General features: G+C 46.7%; 1 protein-coding gene across 3 annotated transcripts in view; it reads right to left on the bottom strand.

Moving 5' to 3' along the window:
- TRAPPC8 (trafficking protein particle complex subunit 8) overlaps positions 1-22,590 on the bottom strand; it is a 1,010,076-nt gene that overhangs the window by 398,542 nt on the left and 588,944 nt on the right. For all 3 annotated transcript variants that reach the window (XM_069220084.1, XM_069220082.1, XM_069220083.1), the window contains one exon: positions 15,601-15,795. In XM_069220084.1, the coding sequence (XP_069076185.1) occupies positions 15,601-15,795 (195 nt within the window). The remainder of the gene's footprint in view (positions 1-15,600; positions 15,796-22,590) is intronic.

The raw sequence follows: 22,590 nt of genomic DNA on the forward strand, positions 1-22,590 counted from the left end.
AACCCCTGAACATTATCGCCTCAAAAAGTTAGTAAGCTAACTACATTAAAAGGAAGAGAACATTATCTTGCCTGGTCTCTTAAAATAGAGACATAGCCCTGCTTCAGGAGACCCATTTGACACAATCTGAGGTAGAAATACTCAAGAGGGATTGGTCGAGTCCTTTTCAGTTGTAGAAAATCGCAGGCAGGAGCCACTGTTAACACCTCTCAGATTTGCTAAAGTATGGAATGCCAATCGTGGTGAAAAAATTCCTGTCATGAACAGTTTTACAGACCTGGTCAGACAAAGAGGGGCATTATGGCTTCACCAAGCTATGGCTCTGTAACAGGGTGATCAGCTTAGGTTCTGTTTATGCCCCAAACAAGAACAAACTGGCCTTTATCCTCAAACTCAACTAAATTATAGCTAAGTTAGGAACCACACACATGATTTCGAAGGTGACTGGAACCTAGCCCCTTACTTAATAAAAGATTGGACAGAGCCAAACAATGCGGCTAATTATAAGGACCGGGCACTGCTGCAAGATATTGTAGAGCTGGTGGACTTTCGGCACATCCTGCATCACTCTGAGAGGAAGTGCTCCTATTTCTCGGCTGCACATGGCACCAAGTCAAAGACTATGACCTGATTTCCCCATCAGTAACACCCGATGCTGGATTGTGACATCTTGGAGGCTCTCTTACAGGCCGTGCACCTGTACCTTTCCATTTTTACTGGAATTTGCATAAAGCACTGAGAAAATCCTGGTGTCTTAATGTTTCACTCTAGCAGATGCCTGCTGTCCTTCTGTTACATTTTAACCTCTTCCATGCTGGAGACGTCCATCACAGCAGCACTCGTACTGTGGGTGGCTCCAGCATGTCTTGGCACTATATGCAGGAAATCCTGGTGGTGCGAGCAACAGAGGGATTTCCTTTTGCTATTGTCAGCCTGAGCTGCTGGTGAAGAGTTCCCCAGCAATCAAGGCTGTTTTTCTTTTCTCTACAATGACTGGCGCAGAAGACATCCTGACATCATTACAGAGAAAGTGATTTCACTTTCATTGGTGCTCAGAGGCATATCTTAATCCAACCACTTGCCTCCAATCTGCCTCCATTGGCGACCCACCAAGGCATCAGGCCTCACCCCCACTCGGGCAAAATCACCCCCAACAGTGTTTTTGCACCGCTGGCAGGGGGCTGAAAGCCCACTAGAAAGCAAGGAGTGTATTTGGGGGGGGGAGGGGGGGAGAGAGGGGGGAGGGGAAGAGTGTCCTCCCCCCAACCTGGCAGCTCGAGTTTGCACCATGCCCCTCCCCCCCCATCACCACACTCCCAGGGTGCTGAAAACCCACTAGATATCAGGGAGATTTTCTGTGATATATAACAAAAAGGGTTAGAGGATGTTTCCACAATCTGCCCTAGGGGGCCAGAAAAACTGTTGTGCCCATTCTGGATTTGTGGCAAGGCTCAATGAATGGTGAGTCACCCCACCCTCTTTTTTTTTTTTTGGGGTCATTTTCCCCCCTGATGTCTGGTGGCCTTTCTGTCTACTGGAGGCAAATTTTAGGTAAGCACAATCAATTTGCCCCCATGGGGAAACAGACACAGGTGCACCTATTCTGGGGTGGGAGGGTGGTGTGATGCCTTGGTGAGCTGCCTGCCACCCCCCCGCCCACCATTTAACTTATCTTTGGCCTTCTTTTCCCAGGTGTCCATAAGCAGATTTTGGGTAAACACCCCCACAGGGCAGAAAGACGGATGCCCTGTTATGGGGTGGAAGCACGGCACAGTGACTTGAGGCCAGGAACCACTCTGCGCGACGAGCAGCTCCACCAGACTGCCCTTGTGCTCCTGACCCCGCCCTCACTGCTGCCGCGAGTTCAAGGCCCTCCACCACCCACAGGCACCCGCCTGTGCCTCATCCCTGGTGTCTAGTGGTATACGTAAGTATTGTGTGTTTGCCTTGTGTGTTTATCTTGCTTTTGTTTTCTGTGCCGTTTTTCAGCTTTTTGCCTTTTCTGCTGTGTCTGCCTTTTTTGCCCGTTCTACTTTGCTTGCTGCCTGTTTCTGCCCGGTTCCCCGTTCCCGACGCTGCGTCCCCTGCAGCCCTGCCCCCCCTCGCGTCCCCAATCGCCACACCCTCCCACCTCCCAGCTGCTCCTCCCTCCCACCTCCCCTTCTTAATGGCGCCTGCTGCACGGTGCACAGAGTGACCCCTGACCTGACTTAATGCCAGGAACCACTCTGCGTGACGAGCAGCTCCACCAGACTGCCCTTGTGCTCCTGACCCCGCTCTCGCTGCTGCCGCAAGTTCGAGGCCCTCCACCACCTGTAGGGACCCGTCTGCGCCTCATCCCTGGTTTCTAGTGGTATACGTAAGTATTGTATGTTTGCCTTGTGTGTTTAACTTGCTTCTGTTTTCTGTGCCTGTTGTGCCGGTTTTCTGCTTTTTGCCTTTTCTGCTGTCTCTGCCTTTTTTGCCCGTTCTGCTTTGCTTGCTGCCTGTTTCTGCCCAGTTCCCCGTTCCCGCTGCTGCGTCCCCTGCGGCCCGCCCCCCTCGCGCCCACATTCTCCACCCCCTCCCACCTCCCAGCTGCTCCTCCCTCCCATTTACCATTCTTAATGGCGGTCGCTGCGTGGCAGGCGCACCAGAGGCAAGCCCGTCTGTGCCCGGACCACGCCCAGAGCCTGTCCCACTGCCCCTCGCACCTCCCATGTCTCCAGACGCCACTACACCACGGCTGAGCTCCACGCACTCAACCCCGGCCGGCCCACCACTTGCACCCAGGCTGCCCCCAGGCACACCTACGGACCCTTTGCCTGCCGCTTGTGTCGTTTCACCTGCAATTAAGCCCCCAAGCACCACAACAACGCCTGCTCCATCCACATGCACGCCATCGAACTCTGGGACCTACTCACGTCAACATCCCCTGACATCGCCTTCCTCACCGAAACATGGATGAACCCCTCCTCAGAACCAGACATCGCCATAGCCATTCCTGAGGGCTTCAAGATCACCCGAAGAGACAGTATCAACAAACCAGGAGGAGGAATCGCCATTATACACAGAAGCACCATCAGGATCTCCACCGACACCAACGACGCCCCAGATGCCGCAAAACACCTGCACTTTCAGATACACATCAACGCCAACACCACCCTGAGAGGAAACCCTCATCTACAGACCACCAGGCCCGCTCCCAATTCTGCATTGCCATCGCCGACATAATCAGCTCCTACGCCCTCGCCTCCTCAGACTACCTGCTCCTCGGCGACCTAAATTTCCACCTGGAGAACACCAACGACTGCAACTCCGCTGCCCTTCTGGACAACCTCGGCCTCAAGCAACTGGTCACCTCGCCCACCCACTCTGCCAGGCACATGCTCAAGGCCATCTTCTCCTCCAGCAGCCACATCACCTGCAGCCACATCACCTTCACCCACACCCCGAACTCCACTGGACCGACCACCATTGTCTTTTTTCCTTCCTGAAGCCCACCACCAACAGCATCCGCTCCCTCACCGCAAGATCTCCAACCTTGCACAAACCCCAACACCCAAAACCAACGACCCCAACACAGCCGCCCTCAACCTCAAACAACGGCTTGACGACTGTGCCAACACCCTCGCTCCAAAACTAGCAACACCTGCACCAACAAGAAAGCTCCCTGGTTCACAGCAGACCTCCAGGCCTCCAAACAAGAAATCCGGAAAGCTGAGAAAACCTGGCGCCAAGAACAATCCGAGAGCAACTTCACCACCCTCAAATCAACCATGCACAAACATCACCAGCTCATCCGGACCACCAAAAGATCTTTCTACAAAGAACGAATTGACAACAACACACAGAACAGCAAGGAGCTACTCAACATCAGCAAGGAACTCACCAACCTCAAGTACTGCTCCACTGACCCTCCCCACTCACAAGACCTGTACGACTCCCTCTCCATCTTCTTCCACTGCAGGATCACAGACATTCACGGAAGCTCTGCAACGCCGTCCCCCACCACCACCGTCATGGTCAACCCCATCGTACCCTGCTGCACCAACGTACTGAGCACCTGGACCCCCACCAACGATGAGGAAACCACCAAAACCAGGAGCACCATCCACTCCGGCTCCCCTGCAGACCCCTGCCCTCACCACGTCTTCAATAAGGCCAACCAAATCATCGCTCCCCAGCTCCGGACCATCATCAACAGCTCCTTCGAGACCGCCATTTTCCCGGAAAGCTGGAAACACGCCAAAGTCAAAACCTTACTCAAAAAGCCCAAAGCCGACCCGAAGACTTCAAAAACTACCGACCTATCTCCGTACTACCCTTCCCCGCGAAGGTCGTAGAGAAGATAGTCAACAACCAACCTCGCAACCGCCAAGAACGACCTCCACACCGGACTCCTCACTATTGCCAACTGGATGACAGCAAGCCACCTCAAGCTGAACTCAGAAAAAACCAAGATCATCATCTTCGGCCCCAACAAGTCAGCATGGGACGACCCCTGGTGGCCAGCCACCCTGGGTTCGCCCCCAACACCCACCACCCACGCACACAACCTTGGCTTCATATTAGACTCTTCTCTCTCCATGACCCAGCAAGTCAACGCCATCTCGGCCTCATGCTTCAACACCCTTCGAATGCTCTGCAAGACCTTCAGGTGGATTCCTGTAGAAACCAGAAAAACGGTCACCCACGCCCTAGTTAGCAGCAGACTGGACTACGGCAATGCCCTCTACGCAGGAACAAAGGCCAAGCTCCAGAAAAAACTCCTGCGCATCCAGAACGCCTCAGCACAGCACATCCTCGATCTCCCTCTCCACTGGCTACCCATCGACAAAAGGATTGTCTTCAAAATCCTAATCCACGCTCCCAAGGTTCTCCATGACACCGGACAGGCTTACCTCAACGATCAACTCAACTTCCACATCCCAACACACCAGCTCCGCCAACCTCGCCCTCGAAACAGTCCCTTGCATTCACCGTACCACAACCGGTGGCAGATCCTTCTCTCACCTCGCAGCCAAAATCTGGAACTCACTCCCCGCCAACCTCTGTAAGGCCCAAGACCTCCTGACCTTCAGGAAGCGCCTAAAGACCTGGCTCTTCGAGCAGTAGCAACCTACCCTCCACCCCTACCCCCCGTGCCGGTGCCTTGGGACCCTTCTGGGTGAGTAGCGCGCTCAACAAATAATTTGACTGATTGATTGGTGAGCCCCCCCTTTCGTTTCAGTTTTTGAGAATATTCATCCCCTAGTGTCTAAAGGCTTTTCTGTCCCGCTGGGGAAAATGTTGGGTAAATACACTGCTGGGGAGGGAGGAGAAAGACTAATGCACTTATTCTAGGGTGGAAGCGTGACGTGATGCCTATGTGTGCCGCTCCCACCCTAAATCCACCCCCTGGGGGCAGAAAGATTAATGCACCTGTTCTTGGGTGAAAGCATTACATGAAGCCTCGGACAGTTACCCCAACACCTTTTATATTTTTGAGAATATTTTTCCCTTGGTGTCTAGTGGCTCCGCCCTCCCCCGTTAGGTACCATTTTTATCAGGATGCTTGGGGAACGGTAACTGGTAGAAAATGTGTGGCTCCCCATGGATTCAAGTATTTTCCATAAATCAAATGTGGGGAAAATGTTGATTTTTTAGTGAAAGTTTGAGGTTTGCAAGGGTTTCTGGGTAGGAAAGCTTGGTGCGAGCCACCCAAGTCATCCCACCCTGGGACTGTGCTGTAGGCCAAAGCAAAGGCAGGCCCCACTATCAAGGCATCAAAATGCCAGTCAGGGCAAGGAAAAGTGGTTTATTTGGGCCACCTGGTAGGTGGAGGACAAATTCAGTCATTACATGGCAAAATCCAAACAATTGTGGATTGGGCTGCCCTTAACACTCAAATCCAAGTCAGAGCCTTCTTAGGCCTAACTGGGTACTACAGAAGGGTATGGCTTCATTGTAGCCCCCTTAAAAAACCTCCCATCCAAAAGAATGCCAGAGAAAGTCTTATGGACAGCTAGCTGCCAGAAAGCCTCTGATGACCTGAAACTGGCCATGATCTCTGCTACCATTCTAAGAAGCCCTGACTATGCAAAACAATTCATTGTATAGACAGATGCATCTGAGGAAGGGATATGGCTCTGTCCTCTAAATTTGATTGCCTTGGTACCCTTTACAAACCACAATTGGCATTTTGGTGCCCCCCTGTAAGTCCCTAGTGCATGGCACTTAGATACACAAGGCATTGGCACACCAGGGGTCCCCCATGGGCTGTAGCATGTATTATGCCACCCATGGGAGCCCATACAAACTGTGTCTGCAGGCCTACCATTTGCGGCCTGTGTGAAAAGGTGTATGCACCCTTTCACTGCTGGTCACTGTACCAGGTCACTGTAAGTCACCCCTATGGTAGGCCCTCCTAGCCCAGAGGTGCAAATGGCAGAATGCAGGTCCCCTACGAACACCAGTTCCAAATCCCTGGACTTCGCAAGTGCGGGGAAGCCATTTTAGCTATGTACTGGCCATAGGTCACTATGGTCCAGCAACATAATGGTAACTCTGAACCTAACCATGTTTAGTATCAAGCATCTCTGGATCATACCCCAATACTAATGCCAGTATTGGTGACACGATTCCATGCACTCTGGGGGCTTACAGAACCCACCAGTATTGCCCCGACCAGACTTCCAAGGTCTGCTAGCAGCCCACGCTGCTGCAGCCTCTCAGACAGGATTCTGCCCTCCTGCTGCTTGATCAGCTCGAGAAGGGAAAGGCAGAACAAAGGAGTTCCTGTGGGAGAGGGGTGCAACCTCCTCTCCCTTGGAAATAGGTGTTACAAGACTGGGTAGAGGTAGCCTTCCATGCCACCGGCTTGCTTTGAAGGGCACATCTAGTGCCCTCCTTATATAATCTGGTTTGTACCAGTCCAAGGACCCCCGGTCCCTGCTCTGGCATGAAACTGCACAAGGGAAAGGGGAGGGACCACTCTCCTGTCCATCACCACCCCAGGGGTGGTGCCCTGAACTCCTCCAGGTGGCCACTTGAAAACAAGATGGGTAGAGGCCCCTGGGAGCATCTGACAGGCAAGGTTAGGTGACTGAAGTCAGTGACTTCCTCTGATAGGTGCTCACCTTGCAAAGTGACCAGGCCCCTTTTGGGGCTATTTAGGGACGCCCTAGCAGGTGGGTCCCCAGATTCAGTGTGCAAGACTCCACCAAGAATTCTCTGCAGTGACCTCTTCTGCTCCTGGCCACCAGAACCGCTGCAGGACTTCACAGGAACCAAACAAGATTGCAAACAGGGAGACGACCGCGCCCTGCAACATTGTTTTCGCGACTCCTGTCAGCACTTTGCAAGATTTCCACAGCTAAGCATCCTCTGGGGTCGGCAAGACTTCAGCTGCACCGAAGAAGCAAGAAAGAATCTCCCTTGGAGTGAAGGAGTCACTCACATGCATCTGCAGGCACCTAAGGCAATGACGTCCAGCTGCTGAGTTCTGCTGTCCTCTGGACCTGTGAATATTCTCCAGCACAGGTGGTGGTTCTGAGGGGTCTTACTAGTCCTGCCTGGCTTCTGTTTAACTTTGGAGATGCTGAGCCCTTGCCGCTTCCTCCAAGACGGAATCCTTGTGCACTGCAACTGTTGCAGCAACCAAGGCTTGTTGACTCCTGCTCTGAGGAATCTTCAGGCTCCAAGAGGCCCGGCACTCAGCAATCTACCTCTGCAATGACAGTCTCCTCTCTGCGGCTCCAGGGACATGGGACTCCTCTTCAGGTGTGCTGAGTGCTGCCTGGGCCTCACTGCCACTTACTGTGCCTGCTGCCACTGGGTTAACCATGGGGTCTCCGACTGCTTTTCCTGGCTCTCCTGTCTTCCTGGGGTCAGCTGATCCCCTTCAGCCCTGCAGTTCTTCTTCAGCTCCAACTTGCATTTGCTTGTGCTTGTTGGTGGTCCTCCTGACCACTGAACCGTCTGCATTTGGGCGACCATTGAGGGACAGTTCTTTGATGACTTCAGTGACTACTCTACAGCTCCTGAACTCTGCAGCTGGCCTTCACCTATCACTGTCATCCCGATCTTCACCCACAGAAGGGTTCGGCATTGTCTCCTGTCCCACCTGGTCACTCCTGCGTGGACTGGACTCTGTCCCCTTCTTTTACAGGTCCACTTCATCTTAAATCTACTGTTGGCTTTCACCAGCCTGGTCAAGTTCTTGCATTGTTCCAATTCCTAAGTCCCCATGTTAGCCTATGAGACGACCAGGTAACTTTACCACTGCTCTCCTGAACGCTGGGGTCTTCTAGGTACTCACCTCTTGGGGTTCCATATTCTCCCAGCCCTGGGCTAACTACTCCGTATCCTCTGGCTGGAGACCCATTCTCACATTCCTCTGTTTTAGTATATGGTTTGGCCACCTCCACATAGGGCCCTAGCTATTTCTAATGTTTTTATGCTAATTCCTAGTACTTACCTCCGGGGGGGGGGGTTGCCTAAAGTATTCTAGTTCAGTGTCACTATAACAAAGCACCTTTATTTTTGCAACACTGTGTGGTTCCTTTCATGTGTGATAAGTTACTGTGTGACTACTGTGGTAATGCAAGTGCTTTACACTCTTCCTAGTTAAGTCTTGGCTGCTCACCAAAGCTATCACTAGAGCGCACTTAGCTTCCTAGACACTGTAACACTTACTAATAAGGGTTGCCTGACCTGTTATAAGATGCCAACACCATAAATGTCCACCACACACCAGGCCAGCCCCAAACACGACCCATAAACTTACCCACACACATCTCTCTCACATATCTTACATTCCATACCATTATTGAATGGTGACATATCCTGCATATGTGAAAGACAGGACATCTGGGACTTCCACCAGTGACCCGCCTTTCCTGGTTCTTTTTTGCCTTATAAACTATAGGTCATGAATAATTATTAATCGCCACCTACACCACCCGTCAAATATTCCCTTTTTAGGCATGTACTGCAAACAGAGTGCAGAAACTTACAGCAGTAATTTAATGTTTCTCTTTTATTTTTTCTAGTTTTTCTTCTTTTTCTTTTGCAGGGTTATCACTATTTTCTTCTGCTTGTGATCAGAGCATTGCTTAGGTACAGTCATGTTTTATGGGGCATCACCCGGAGGCTGGTAGCTTCGGAGTACCCAAGAAAATGCATATCTCCTTTTCAAGCTGTGGAGGGTAGTAGGATATGTTATGTTGTGATGTAGAACCATGGATACTAACATTCTTTTCTTTCTTACTGTTTAAATATGCACCAACTCCTAACAGAATAGGCCATGCATATGTTTATATATCAATATGTAATTAGGATTGGTGAGAAGACACTTTGCAATGCCAAGGCGGGTATTAATTATGTGTTCTTGATTCTGCTGAGAAAATCATGAATAAATGAAATAAAAACAAAAGAGATTGCATTTAGACCTTTCAAGTAGCACCATGTACACAAACGGTTGCACTTGATGTGTGTTTTCATCGCAGCATTAGAAAAAAAAATTGCCAGCACTTCCCTGCAATGTGCAGGTATATGTAGGTGTCAAAAGTCTTTGAGGACAGGAAGCAGGCTTAGTGACTTCAGATAGTAATGCAAAATGTGACCATTGTGCCAGGACTGTAGCTTCTGATGGGTGTTAAGCAGAGATGGTTGATGTTTCGACAGGCAAATCAATTCAGCAAATCAGAAATGGCGTGGTCACACCGAGGCTATTAATATCAGCAAGTATGACATGGTCTTGGCCTTCCTCAGCGCTCAGGGAATAAAAGGAAATGGCAGAAAGGTGTAGGAAAAGACAACCAATCAAGAAGACATTGCCTCTACAGCCAGGGCGATAAAACCTGCTTGTGTTTGTCCTTCATAATGGCAGGCAGATTCAAGATGGGGTGATCCCACTTGCAGATGTGTTGCTCCTGATCCTAGTGGAGCGTCTATTTGCTGAAGTCTGATAGGAAGCGGCTGAAAGCCTAAGCATTTTGGTTCTAGACTCTGGAAAGATGCTCCACTGTAACTTCAACCTTGTTCACTGCGGCCCAATCCCACAGCTGATGAGCTTCTTTTGATATGGTGTAAGACCCTTTGACTCCTTGTATGGCATGTAATACACTGAGGTTGTGTTAATGGTTCCGACCAGAACATCTTTGTTTGTCATTCATGGAATGAATGCCTGTAGGCTCAGTCTAATAGCTCTTAACTCTAGAAGGTTTATATGGAACGATTTCTATGCTTCTGACCAGTCCTCTCATTAACAGTTCTTACAAAGAGGCTCCCCAGCTCTTGATTGAAGTGTCAGTGCTTAAGATGACTTTGTTTGAAGTAGGTTAAGTGGACAGCCCCATTATGAGGTTGCCTAGAAAACTCAACCATACAATTGTCTACCTGAGTCATTGTGAAGCTTCCATTACATCCTCCTGTGAACCAGTTGACCGCTGTTGCTATAGACCTAGTTCTTACTGGACCGACCCTTCATCCACCATCAGCAGAATGGAATGAGCTCCATAAAGGATGACATTAGGACTAGCTGGGATTTTTACATTCAGACTGAATTCTTTTGCTTTTGGCAGATAGAAAAAGAAATGCAGCTTAGCAACGCATTTCACTGAGGTAAAAACCTTGCCAGGTTAGTATCAAGGATCGTTCTGAGGAGTAGGAGTCTTGTGGTTGGTTCGATGGACGGTTTCTGAGCACTGTCAGATACAATCATTGAAAGAGATTGCTAAGTGTTCTTGTTGAGGCCTATGCCTTGCCTGCTGACACTGCCTTCACTCGCCAGTAGTACAGATACAGAAATATCTGGTAGACTTGTTATTGACGAAAGAGTGTTACTGGGCCAAGAGAATTTAGGAATATCCGTGGGGGTCGATTTCAGGCCAAAAGGAAAGACTTGGTAATCTTGCATCTCCATGGAGAATCTCAAATAACGGCCATTGGGTGGATGGGGATGTGAAAATAGGCATTGTGTAGATATCAGAGTGGGATGAGGAATTCACCTACCTGTAGCAACAGAAGGACCTTATGCAGGGAGACCATCCAAAAGACTGCTTCTGTAGAAAACTGCTAAGTTATCAGGGGTCCAAGATCAATCTCCAATCTACTGTCTTTTTCAAGAAAAACCTTAAATAGAATCCTCAGTTTCAGGGGGTTTGGGTACCTTTCCTGCCACTACTTTGAACAGAAGGAGGAGGTTCTCCTGCTGAAGGTCTTTAAACGTAGGTGGTGTTCCTTCCTGAGTAGGTCATGAGTCTCTTTCTGTAGGAGTTCTAGTGTGCGTTGTCACTGCATGATCTGAAACACCCACCGCACCGGTCAGTGATATTTAATGCCCATTCAGAAATAAAATTTAAAAATCTGCAACCTCTGTGACCCCCCACCCCCCAAACCTCCCAAGAGTTGCAGTGAGGGTTAGGGCCTGATTATGAGGCAGGTGGTTAACTCCAATCTGTGCATAAACCCCTGTTTATGTATGGGTTGGAATTAAAATTTGTTAGCTATTTAAGACATCCGGTAATCATCAGATGCGTTAAATAACTTAACCTTTGTTACATTTCTGCAGGCCTATCCTGCCAAAATTTAACAAGGGTAACGACACAGTGTTTACCGTATTGTGCAGATTTTGGCATGTCTAACACCAAAATATGCATGTTATTCCCCAACAACTCGTAATAGATGTTATTTATTGCACTTGATAAATAACGTACTCCTATACTATGAATCGGGGCCTCAGTGGGACAGTTAGCTTTAGGTATTCAAACATGTTTGCTACTGTCCAGATTCGGACTGAAGCACACCTCTTTCTTCTTGGCAATTTTTGGTATGCTTGAAGGTTTTGTTCTTTTTCAAAGGAATGATCTTGTATGTGGTTAGATGGTTTGTAGGGGTAATATTGACACCCTCTACCATCGATATTGATTGTAGGATGTCTTTTATGCCTGTGAGTACCTTATGACTCGAAAAATGACAAAGGAAGGAGTCTGTATTGCACAGCACCTAGACAGAATGTCAAATCCACACCTGTTATGTTGGTTTGAAATGCATCATCCACATACTGACAAACAAAATTTGTTTTTTTTTCAAAGAGCAAGTCTTAATTTTTTGTCCTGGCTCTATGGGTGTAAAAAGGTTGCCGTAACCCACCCATGCTTCCTAAGCACTGCTGTTCCTGCTAGCAAAAGAATTCAGCTTTTAACACATTCATCACAGAGTCAATGAAGGAGTCTGAGGTGTTGACCCCCTCCTTCAGCACTGCTTTAGCCTCTTCTTGCCATTATTCTGGAAGCAGCTCCGGCAGGAAAAAGATGTTGTGCCACATTTGGTACTCATAGTGAAAGAAGATAGCCAATAAGTTTGCTACTTTTACTGATGTTGCCGTGATCTGAGCAACTCTGGACTACATTGTCTATTTGCCCATCTCCCCTATCTGGGGGTAGTATAAATAGGCATAAAGTGATTATTTGAAGATTTCTGTGCAGTAGCTGCTATGTTAGGATGGCCAGTTTGGCACGCTGGTGCCACATCTAATGTTCTACATTTTTTCTCTAGAGGTAGAATGACTACTTGCACTGCTGGATTTGTTATGAGTTTTAGTCCTTCCTTCCAGACATAGCCCAAGCTAGGAATTTACTTTGCTGTCTTCCTTAGCTCCTCCTTAAAGTTATACAGTAAGCTTTATTTTTCAACAGGCATTCACTTCCAAGGAGGAATGCAAGTGGGTGATGGTGTCTGGTAGAAAATTCATCTGCGGAGCTATTTTATCGACTTCCTTCGGCAAGATAAAATCCCTACATTATTTTTTGTCTTGGATATTACCTTCTCCACATGTATCATTGCTTTGGGAATTCTCCTTCATCCACTTGTGAGTTAATTACTTGTCACTCTCCTGCAAGTCATCCTTGCCCCTACCTTTACAAGTAGGAGGAACCAGTGGTACCAGTGGTGGTACAGAGGATTCTTGCAATGGCAGCTGGAATTAAAGCGGTGAAGGCAGTACTGGAAGATGCTGCAGTAGAAGACCTCTGGGGGACCTCTATGGTGCGTGATGAGCCTGTGGCTGAGGAACCAGACCTTTGATCATTGCCAGCATCCTTGTCAAAGCATTCATAAAAGTCAATGGCAGTTGCATCACAGCTAGTTCTCTATGGTGTTATCTGGGCTTGGCAGTGGTATTCATATTCTCGGCTGTAGCTCTTTGGTGGAGAGTCTTGTGCAGCACACCGCTCATAACTGTCTATGTCATGGACATGTTCTTCAGTGTTTTTCTGTGGTGACCTCACATAATCCTCTTTTTCAAACCTTGGAATATTCTGGACAGCCAGCTGAGTAAGACTGTAAACAATGTACAAACCTTGCTCTTGATCACTAATGTCTGTCTCCCAACCCTAAATCTAGGATGTAGACTCCTAGGTGTACAACTATCTTTAGATTTGACTGAGAATAAAGGGTCTCTGTTTTCGGTGGAAAGATATTTTCATCAGTTCTTGACAGAATCTCAATGGAGTAGTGATTGGCAACACATACATTGCTGAAGTGAAAGTCACTGTAGTGATCATGGTTAATAACAGGACAGTCTTCGACGGGATACTGAGAGATACAATCAACACTTACAGGGTCAAAGCTAATGAGGTCATCTTGTTTGTCGATGGAATAGTCTTTGGCAGTGCTGTAACTGACAGAGTGGCCAAAGATATGACCATTGTCAAAGGTGGTGCTGTCCCGGATAGCATTTTCTTCATTAAAAAAGGTAGGCTTCCCATCATTGATGATTTTAGAGGGGGGCTGACTGGGCATCAGAAGGATCTGTTTTTCACAACATTCTGAGCACAAGTTGTTCCACAGCTTTTTTTCAAAACTGTTTTTTTTTTTTTTTTTTGAAACTGCATTGGTTTTCCACTGCGCTGACACTGAAACAGGTACCTCTCTGTTAAACTCCAGTTCTAGGAGTTTAGTAGGTTTTTTTGGCATCATGTTCATGGGAGTGCCTGGAGGAGCACTTTGCACAGAATCATACCATGTAGAGGGGATATGAAGCAGAGGGAGAAATGATCTTCCTTCCGAGTAGATATAATGCTAGCCTCATTTCCCTGTCTTTCATGGTTTTAAGTGGAAAAGTTTTGCAAAAGCTAGCTTTGGAAGGGCAATGAGAAAAGTATAGGCAGTAAAGTCAACAGAAGTGTTGAACATCAATGTCGATTTTATTTGTCAAAAGCTTTACAGGTGTTGGAGAGAGATCTCTTCTCCTTTTCTGCCATTACGGCAGGGGAAGGGTCTTCTATGACCCAAAGAATATAAAGGAAAATAGCCCAGAAACAACACACTGTAGGACCTAAAGCTGGGTGGTAATCCAGGAAAGCTCAGGTATATAATAAATGCCCAGAATAAAGGGATTTATGTACAAAACAGCAGAGCTCTTTCAAGGGACACCTTCATTCATGATGTGTGGTAGAGCTATGGTGACTTTTAAGGACAGTAGAGAGCTCAGCACATCCACCTCATTGTCTGAAATTTGGATTGTTTCAAATGAGATTGGCGTGTTCCTACATAAACACTGCTGTTTGGCTTCTGGACATTTTAACAGTTTAGTGCCAGGGATACCCAGTCTGATGGCAGAGAATGATTCAAGCTTGCAAATCTATGTAAGATCCAATGCTAGAGAAGAAAGCTCTTCAGCTTCTCACAGTTCATTTGCACTCCTCTACTCTTGCCGCCTATTGGCTAGTCTCCCAGGCAGTGACCCCCTGAAATACCCATTACGAAATATTGCTTTACTGCTCTTACCTCACATAAATCATCACGCTCTTCACCTCTCATCAAGTCATACACTCAAGTGCTCCACCAACTGTTCAACCACACGATTCCATTAGTCACTTCCTGATTCAGATCATATACACTCCTTACATCACTTAGTTGCAAGGCCCTGGCACTGAACGAAATTCCCATCAAAAGTTGTCAAGGTAGTCAACCTTGCCCGCAAAATATTCTTCTAACAAAAATGCTAATTAAGCCAAAACCCATTCTAGACTTAGAGCCTGATTTAGAGTTTGACAGATAGGTTAATCTGTCACAAATGTGACGGATATCCTGTCCGCCATATCATGATCTTCATAGGCTATAATGGGATCTTAATACAACAGATAGGATTTCCCTCAGATTCATGACAGAGTAACCCCTTCCGCCAAACTCTAAATCAGCCCCTACTATGCAAAACAAATTAACTGGCTATGGAACTTGTGTGTTAACTCTACTGCTTTCTTTTCCAATTAAACTTCTCAATATTCTGTGGTTGGGCATTCGTGTTACGTCCCATTACTTAGGAGCTATTTTTTTTTTTTTTTAAATAAGAATTTAAATTAATTTGAATATATGTGAATTTGCTCCCCCATCCACTAAAAGGAAGGCATATGGAAGTCCGAAAAAAATGGCGTATTGCAGTAAACAGGACTAATCATTGTTAAACGTACACTTCTCATCAGTGATACACTGAACGTTTATAAAACCACTGTGCTAAAAAAAAAAATTGCACACTTAATAAACAAACATTTCTTTTACCTGTATATTTAGCAACCGTTTGAAGAGTCACCAACCGTTTGAAACAAAATATACCTTAGATTATCAATACTTTACCTTGAACCACTGCAAGTGGAAATCTAGAGTTATCCGAATAACTACTCAAGCAGTACTGTGTAGGCTGAAAATTAGGTGGTATTATTCCTTTATTAACTACAGTGACAACTTGCTCTTCAAGTTCTTTCCATTGATGTGAAGATTCATAGTCATACTCCTGATCCAAGCTAATGTGCGTTGAGGCCTGCTTTTCACCTGTAGACAAGACAAACATTTCACAATGAGATGAAGAAAAAAGTGGCAGTGAAACGTTTACTCAAAATGCAACAGCATCGCCTTCACTCAGCCTTTCTATATTATTAACTACAGATTTACTCATTCATGTAACTCTTAGATCACTTACTAGCTATACCCAATTAATGCATCCAAAGGTATCCGGGGGTCTGTATTTTTGATGGATATAAATGCACCAGACACTCAACTCACACATAGATGAAATTTAATACACCAGAACCTCAATCTGTTCTTCTCGTTTTGTATATTACCAAGAAGAATGTGTAGTTTAAGACCATATTTTAAAGAGAATAAGAAACAAGAGAAAGCGTTGCAATAGAAGGTGCGTTAGACATATTAAAACAAATGTGAGGCCTATGTCAGAGATGTTTTAACTGTAAAGAAACCCTGGGCAAAGCTGCAACTGGACCCAGTTGTTGGCATGGAACCATGAGGTGCAATGCTGGCAGAAAAGGTGGAAACTGTGTGAAGGCGCTTTAAGAGTAATTCTGTCTTAGGTTTTTGTTTTCAACTATTCCTGGAACATATGTAGTATACTTTACCAGAAAGGTAGTGTAGGACTTCATAGAGAACAAAATAGATCGCTCAAAATGTAAAAACAAATACAGCAAAAAACTGTTATAAAAAAATGGTGGGGACTGCTTATCTAGCGTCTTATGAGAGAGAGTTCTGTAGGCTGGGATTGAAACTGGAGAAAGTCTTATAAGTTGGCTTCTTTAGTTATTAGTGGAACATCTACAATAATTCTTGATTTGCTTCCAAAGCAGCGAAGTGTGCTTACTGAGGAGACAGGATGACAGCTACAGTTATGTTCATAGCCTGTTATTCAGAGAAATTGTTTGTTGTCTGTAAATTATGCTTTTAGGGACTGCCTTTGTCAGTACTTTCAGTGCTTCCTTCTGACATGGTGTAGCTAGGTACATATGGCAGCTGTGGGGCAGAAAACGGCAGCATAATGGAAACGTCCTCTGAGAGACCCACTGAGACCTGATAATTTACTGCTCGGACCTGCGCTGAAGATCAAGCTACTTATCGTCGGTAACGCCTTATCTGGTAGAGACTTAATCTAGCTGTTGATTTCTTACCTTCGAACATACCCCAAGCATCAGAGTGGATCCGTAAACGTGTGGTAAGCAGTACCTGTGTGCCAGCAGGTGGCGTTGTTGATGTTGGAAGTGATGTGTGTGTGATGCTTATTTAAAATAAAGACGCCACCCCTGCGTGCTGACGTCAGCTTCTTTTGCAACTTTCCATGCCAGAATTGAAGAGCCACGAGGAGCACTGGCCACTGGTATGCAAATCTAGGCCCTTGTAGAGATTAATCCTTAACTTTATAACCTGAAGGATGGGTGGGTCTTAAAATATCTGTGGCTAGATAGGGTCTCTACCAGATTCAGCATTACCAGCCAGAAGCCGGAGAGAACAGTTGTGGGCATTCATCAGGAGAGTAAGCACCAGGTTGAGGTCCCACTGGGGCATAATACAATCCCCTGGTGAAAACATGTGCTGGAGATCTTTCAGGAACCTATGTACAACAGGGGATTTGAAAATAAATGGCTGATCTGGCAACTGCATAAATGGCGAAATGGCAGAATGATAATCTTTGAATGTGTCCAAAGCAGAGCCCTGCTGGGCTAGGGTAATAAACAAGAGCACATTCCTTACCGCAGAATTTCCCACAGGGTGTCAGTCTGGATCCGGAGATTCTTCATCAAACAGTTTCTCTGCGTGCCATTAGGGAGCGTCAGTCGATTCCGTGCCTGCCATTGGCATCACGGTCGCTGGTTATGACCTCGCTGGCCGTATATAGGCACCGCCCTGGCACGCTGACGTCAGTTTCTTTTCACGATTTTCCACGCCAGAAGCGCAGTCATGAAGGACACCGACACTGGTGTGCCAGAACTAGGGCCTTGAAATGGAAGTCCCTGTCCCTAGAAATCAGTTCGCAGAGTAGAAAGGATTGGTGGTTTGGTAAGGAATCTGCAACTAGAATACGTCTCTGCTAGATAATTTGTTACAGAAAGTAAGTAACTTTTTCATCTGAAACTTCTAGGTGCAGATTCCTTACAGTAGAATAGATACCCAAGCAATACGATCCCTAGAGGAGGATCTGCAAAATAAGATCTTACTAGGAAGCCCTGCAGAACCGAATGGGCAAAATCCCCGTCCCTTTGGACATGACTGTCAAGGCTCTAGTGTTTGGTAAACGTGTGCAAGGAAGCCCATGTTGCTGCCTAGCAGATGTTCAGAACTGGAACTCTGCATGCTAACAGTGGTTGCAGCTGTTGCTCTAGTAGAGTGAGCATGCAAGCCATCCGGGGGTTGCTCTATCGCCAAGACATAGCACATTTTAAGATGATGGTTCTTTTCTGCACAGCCCAACTTTTTTTTTTTTTTTTTTTTTTAAACCCACATAACCCACAAAGAGTTGATCATCCACCCAGAATTCTTTGTTATGATCAAGATAGAACACCAATGCTCTTTTTGGGTAGAGACAGTGGAGTCTCTCCTCTTCCTTAGAAGGATGTGGAGGTGCATAAAAAGTAGGCAAGGTGATGGACTGGCCTGCATGAAAGGGCGTCACCACCTTAGGTAGAAAGGAGGCCCTAGTACAAAGCACCACCTTGTCAGGATGGATAGAGATGGAAGGTGGCTCCAAAGAAAAAACGTGCAGCGCACTCACTCTGTGGGCAGAGGTGATAGCTACGAGGAAGACTGTTTTCAGAGTATGCATTAGAAGTGGGCAGTTGTGAAGTGGCTCAAAAGGAGCACACATTAGAAAGATAAGGACGAAGTTCAAATCCTATTGGGGAATTATGAATGAGGAAGGACGAAGGAGATGGGTAAGACCCTTAAGAAATCTTCCAACAATGGGAGATTTAAACAAAGAAGGTTGACCGGGCAATTGGAGAAAAGCTGACATGGCAAACAAATAACCCTTGAGGGTGCTCAGAGCAGAGCTCTGCTGGGCCAGGGAAGGGGCAAACATAAGAACCTCAGAAAGAGGAGCAGAAAGGAACAAATTTGTTCCATCTACAGGCGTATACCATTTTGGTGGAGCTACGCCTGGCTACTAAGATAACACTGCAGACTTCGGGCAGAAGGTCAAAAGCTGTCAACTACCGCCACTCAATCTCCACGCAAGAAGGCAGAGTCTGGACGGGTTCGGGTAGACAATAGTTCCCCACTCCTGCGACACAAGACACTCCTGAAGGGGCTGTCTGATCGGAGGATTGATGGCCATCCTGAAGAGCTCGGGATACCATTCTATTGGTGCCCAGTTCAGAGCCACACGAATAACTTGGGCCCAGTCGTTCTGATCTTCTTGAGAACTCTGGGCAGACGTACTGGTGGAAAGGAGGCCTGAGATCCACTCGAGATTAAAAGCGTCACCAAGTGAGTGCCGCCTTGGAAACTCCAATGCACAAAACAGCTGACATTGTGCCTTCTCCGCGAAGGCAAACAGATCTAACCAAGGCTCTCCCCACTGCTGAAATCGATCTTGTGTCACCACCGATGGAGATGTCATTTGTGATGACCAGGCAATGACAACTGAGTTAGTCTGCTCTGGCTTTCAGAGAACCCGCCAGATGTTGAACAACCAGGAATATGCCCTGATGTTCCAGTCATGTCCAGAGTCGCACAGCCTTTTGACAAATGTCCACAACCCAACCACGCCCTGCTTGTTGCAGTACCACATGGTGGTGGTGTTGGCTTTGAAAACCTGCACCACTTTCTCTTTGAAGGATGGAATGAATACTTTTAAAACCAGTCTGATCACTCTGAGCTCCAAAATACTGATTTGGAGCTCAGACTCCACCAGAAGCCTCTGATTTCAGCCTCTCCCATGTGGCCGCCTCATTCCAGGAGTGATGAACAAGTTACTTACCTTTGGTAACGCCTTATCTGGTAGAGGCACAAACTAGCCGCAGATTCCTTATATTAGAATTCTTCCCCAAGCTTCAGAATGGATCTGGAAATGTTTCCTCAGCAGTACCTCTGCGTATCAGTAGAGGGCATCAAGCGACTCCACAGTGACGTCGTCCCCAGACATGACGTCGGCGGAGTCCATATATTCCCTACTTTGACACGCTGACGTCAGTTTCTTCAGCGACTTGAAGCCGCAGAACAACGCAGTGCCACACAGAAACTGGCAATGGAACAGAAAAACAGCGGAATAGTGTATATGTCAACCAGATATGAAAAGAGAAGTCGTGAGACGCAGCAGAACCACAAACCACCTGAAACCACCATAAGCTAGACTGGAGATGATACAGTTCACAAGCGGGGAAGATGGGTGGGTCGGATAAGGAATCCGAAGCTAGTGTGTGTGTCTACCAGATAAGGTTTTACCTATGGTAAGTAACTTGTTCATCTGATAGAGGGAACTAGCTGCAGATTCCTTATCTTAGAATTAGATACCCAAGCAATCCCAACTCCTGGCGGAGAGGACGTGAACAGACTACACCAGTCTCTCAAAGAACAACCTGGTAACACAGAGGAATAGCCATGCTAAAGACAGAGCGCAAGAGAGAAAAGTAAGTGACTCATACGAGAAAATAAATTGCAAATCCACCAGGGAAAAGCTAAGACATAGCTGGTAAGGAAAAGCCTCCACCAGAGACTAGGCAGCAACCACACCATTGGGGAGGGAAATCTGTAAAAAACAAACAAAAAAAAAAAAACATCAGGATGATGAAATGGAACCTGAAAAGACAGACACACACATGATATAAAACGTGTACAAGAGGCAAAGGACAAAGACCAGCAGAACTGCGACATGCAACAATTTCACCATTAGAATGAGAGTACTCCACTCAGAGAAGCGAATGAAGAAACTGAAAGAGCCCAGACAGACTGGACAGTAGGCTCAGAAGGAGCAGAGAAACGGCTTCATGCTCAAAAGTAACAACAAAATGGGAAAAACCAGTAAGGCCCTGAACAAGTGCCAAGTCTATAGATAGACACTAGGCATAGAATGATAGAGGGGGAAAAGAGAAAGCACTGAAGGAGAACTGGAATGATAAGGTAAAAGGAGCAGACATTCCTTTGAGAGCACAGAGCAAAAATAATGAATGCCAGAAAATAAGCTGACAGGGGAACTGGAGGCAGAATTATCAACCACAGACCAAGGCAGCCAAATAACTGTGCATCAGAAAGCACAGACAATAAAGGAAGGAGCCTGCTAATATGTAAGGGCGTAGGCAATATACAAACCCCTGTATAGGGGACCTGCTGCACCAAAGACAGGGAACCTAGCCACCAAGCTAGAGTTCCTTGAAAAGGCAAAGAAACCAAACAAGGCACCCTGTAGGGAATATGAGAGAAAGAACATGGAATCTGAGAACCGCAAACAGACTTAAGACTGAAAGAGTGAGGAGGTCCCGAAAGATGTAAAAAGATGTTGAAAGACAACCATGGCACATGCCAAGGAAGAAAGATAGCAAATACGCAAGGTGTCAGCAACACCAGCTGGAAGAAAAAATATAGAACCATCCCGGAGGCAGAAGGATAGTGGGCCCCGACGGGATCCAACAGAATCAATGTTAATTAACAATGACTAAGTCAGATAAGAACACTAGGGAAGGGACCTTAGAGACATGCCCAGAAGGGGACCAAACAACATTTCTGCAGCACATTACCAAAACAACTGAAAGAGTACCGACCAAAGGAAACAAAAGTACACCTCCCAGATCATCAACATGAACAAGGAGGGCGAGGGACCAGAAGGGCACAAAGGAATTTGTAAAATCTTGCAGAAGCTAGAATTGGAATCAGCACCATACCCCGCCAATTAAGTGGGGTTGGGGGCAGTAGAAAGTGGTGCCAGGAAGTAATCCAAGAATAAAGGATACCTCTGTTAAGGCCAAAAAGAGAAACCGCACTGCCTGAAGAAAACGGAGTATGAGAAAATAATCCACAACATCCTGTGGAAAAGAAAACACGAACCCGTGAACACCAAAATGAGGAGGATCCAGCTCAGGAATGAGCAGAAATGAGCTGGCAAGAAAACAATGAATTAGAGGAAAGTACCCTATAGTGAAATGTACAGTACCAGGAGAGTAAAGCAGCATAACAATACTGTTTTGTTTTTGGTTCTTATTGTATGTTATATAGTAAGGGAAGCATGGAATCCCTGGAACGGGAAAGCCTGTGTCTCGTAAAGGTAGAAGGTACAACCATTGAGGTAGATCTTAATGGCTCTCCTAAAGAGTAGCAGCCCCTGATAGTGGCAGGATGTGAACCTGTGCCCTGGGGAGCCTGTACCACCAGAGGCAGAAGACATTGCCACTGAGCCATAGCTCCTTGATCGTAAAGGACAGGGAGTGGAACCTACAACAAGCACAAATATGAGCCAGTAGCAGAGGAAAAGCAGGAAATGGAGAACCCGTTGGAGAAATAGGAAAATACATCTTCCTAGAAAAGAACACCAGAGGTGAAAGACCCTACCAAAAGTAGGCAAGAATTGGCTCCCGAAGGAGTACAACAAGGAATGTCCACATGGGGAACAAACAAGAAAGATGCATAAAACTGCACCCACCACCAAAAGCTCAAAGAGCTAATGTCCAACCCAATCTCTTATCAACCGAGATAAACGGCAAAATGCCAAGAGTAAATCAAAGAGGCATGTTAACAGTAATGTACAATAGAAAGAAAACCACAAACCGTGGTAGGAATAGCCCAAGCGAAGGTGAACGTTCCGTCAGGAAGCAGGGCAAACAAAAAGAGGGCACCCTGCCCATCTCAAAAGCATAT

This window comes from Pleurodeles waltl, chromosome 2_2 (genome assembly GCF_031143425.1).
Source record: "Pleurodeles waltl isolate 20211129_DDA chromosome 2_2, aPleWal1.hap1.20221129, whole genome shotgun sequence".
NCBI lineage: Eukaryota > Metazoa > Chordata > Amphibia > Caudata > Salamandridae > Pleurodeles > Pleurodeles waltl.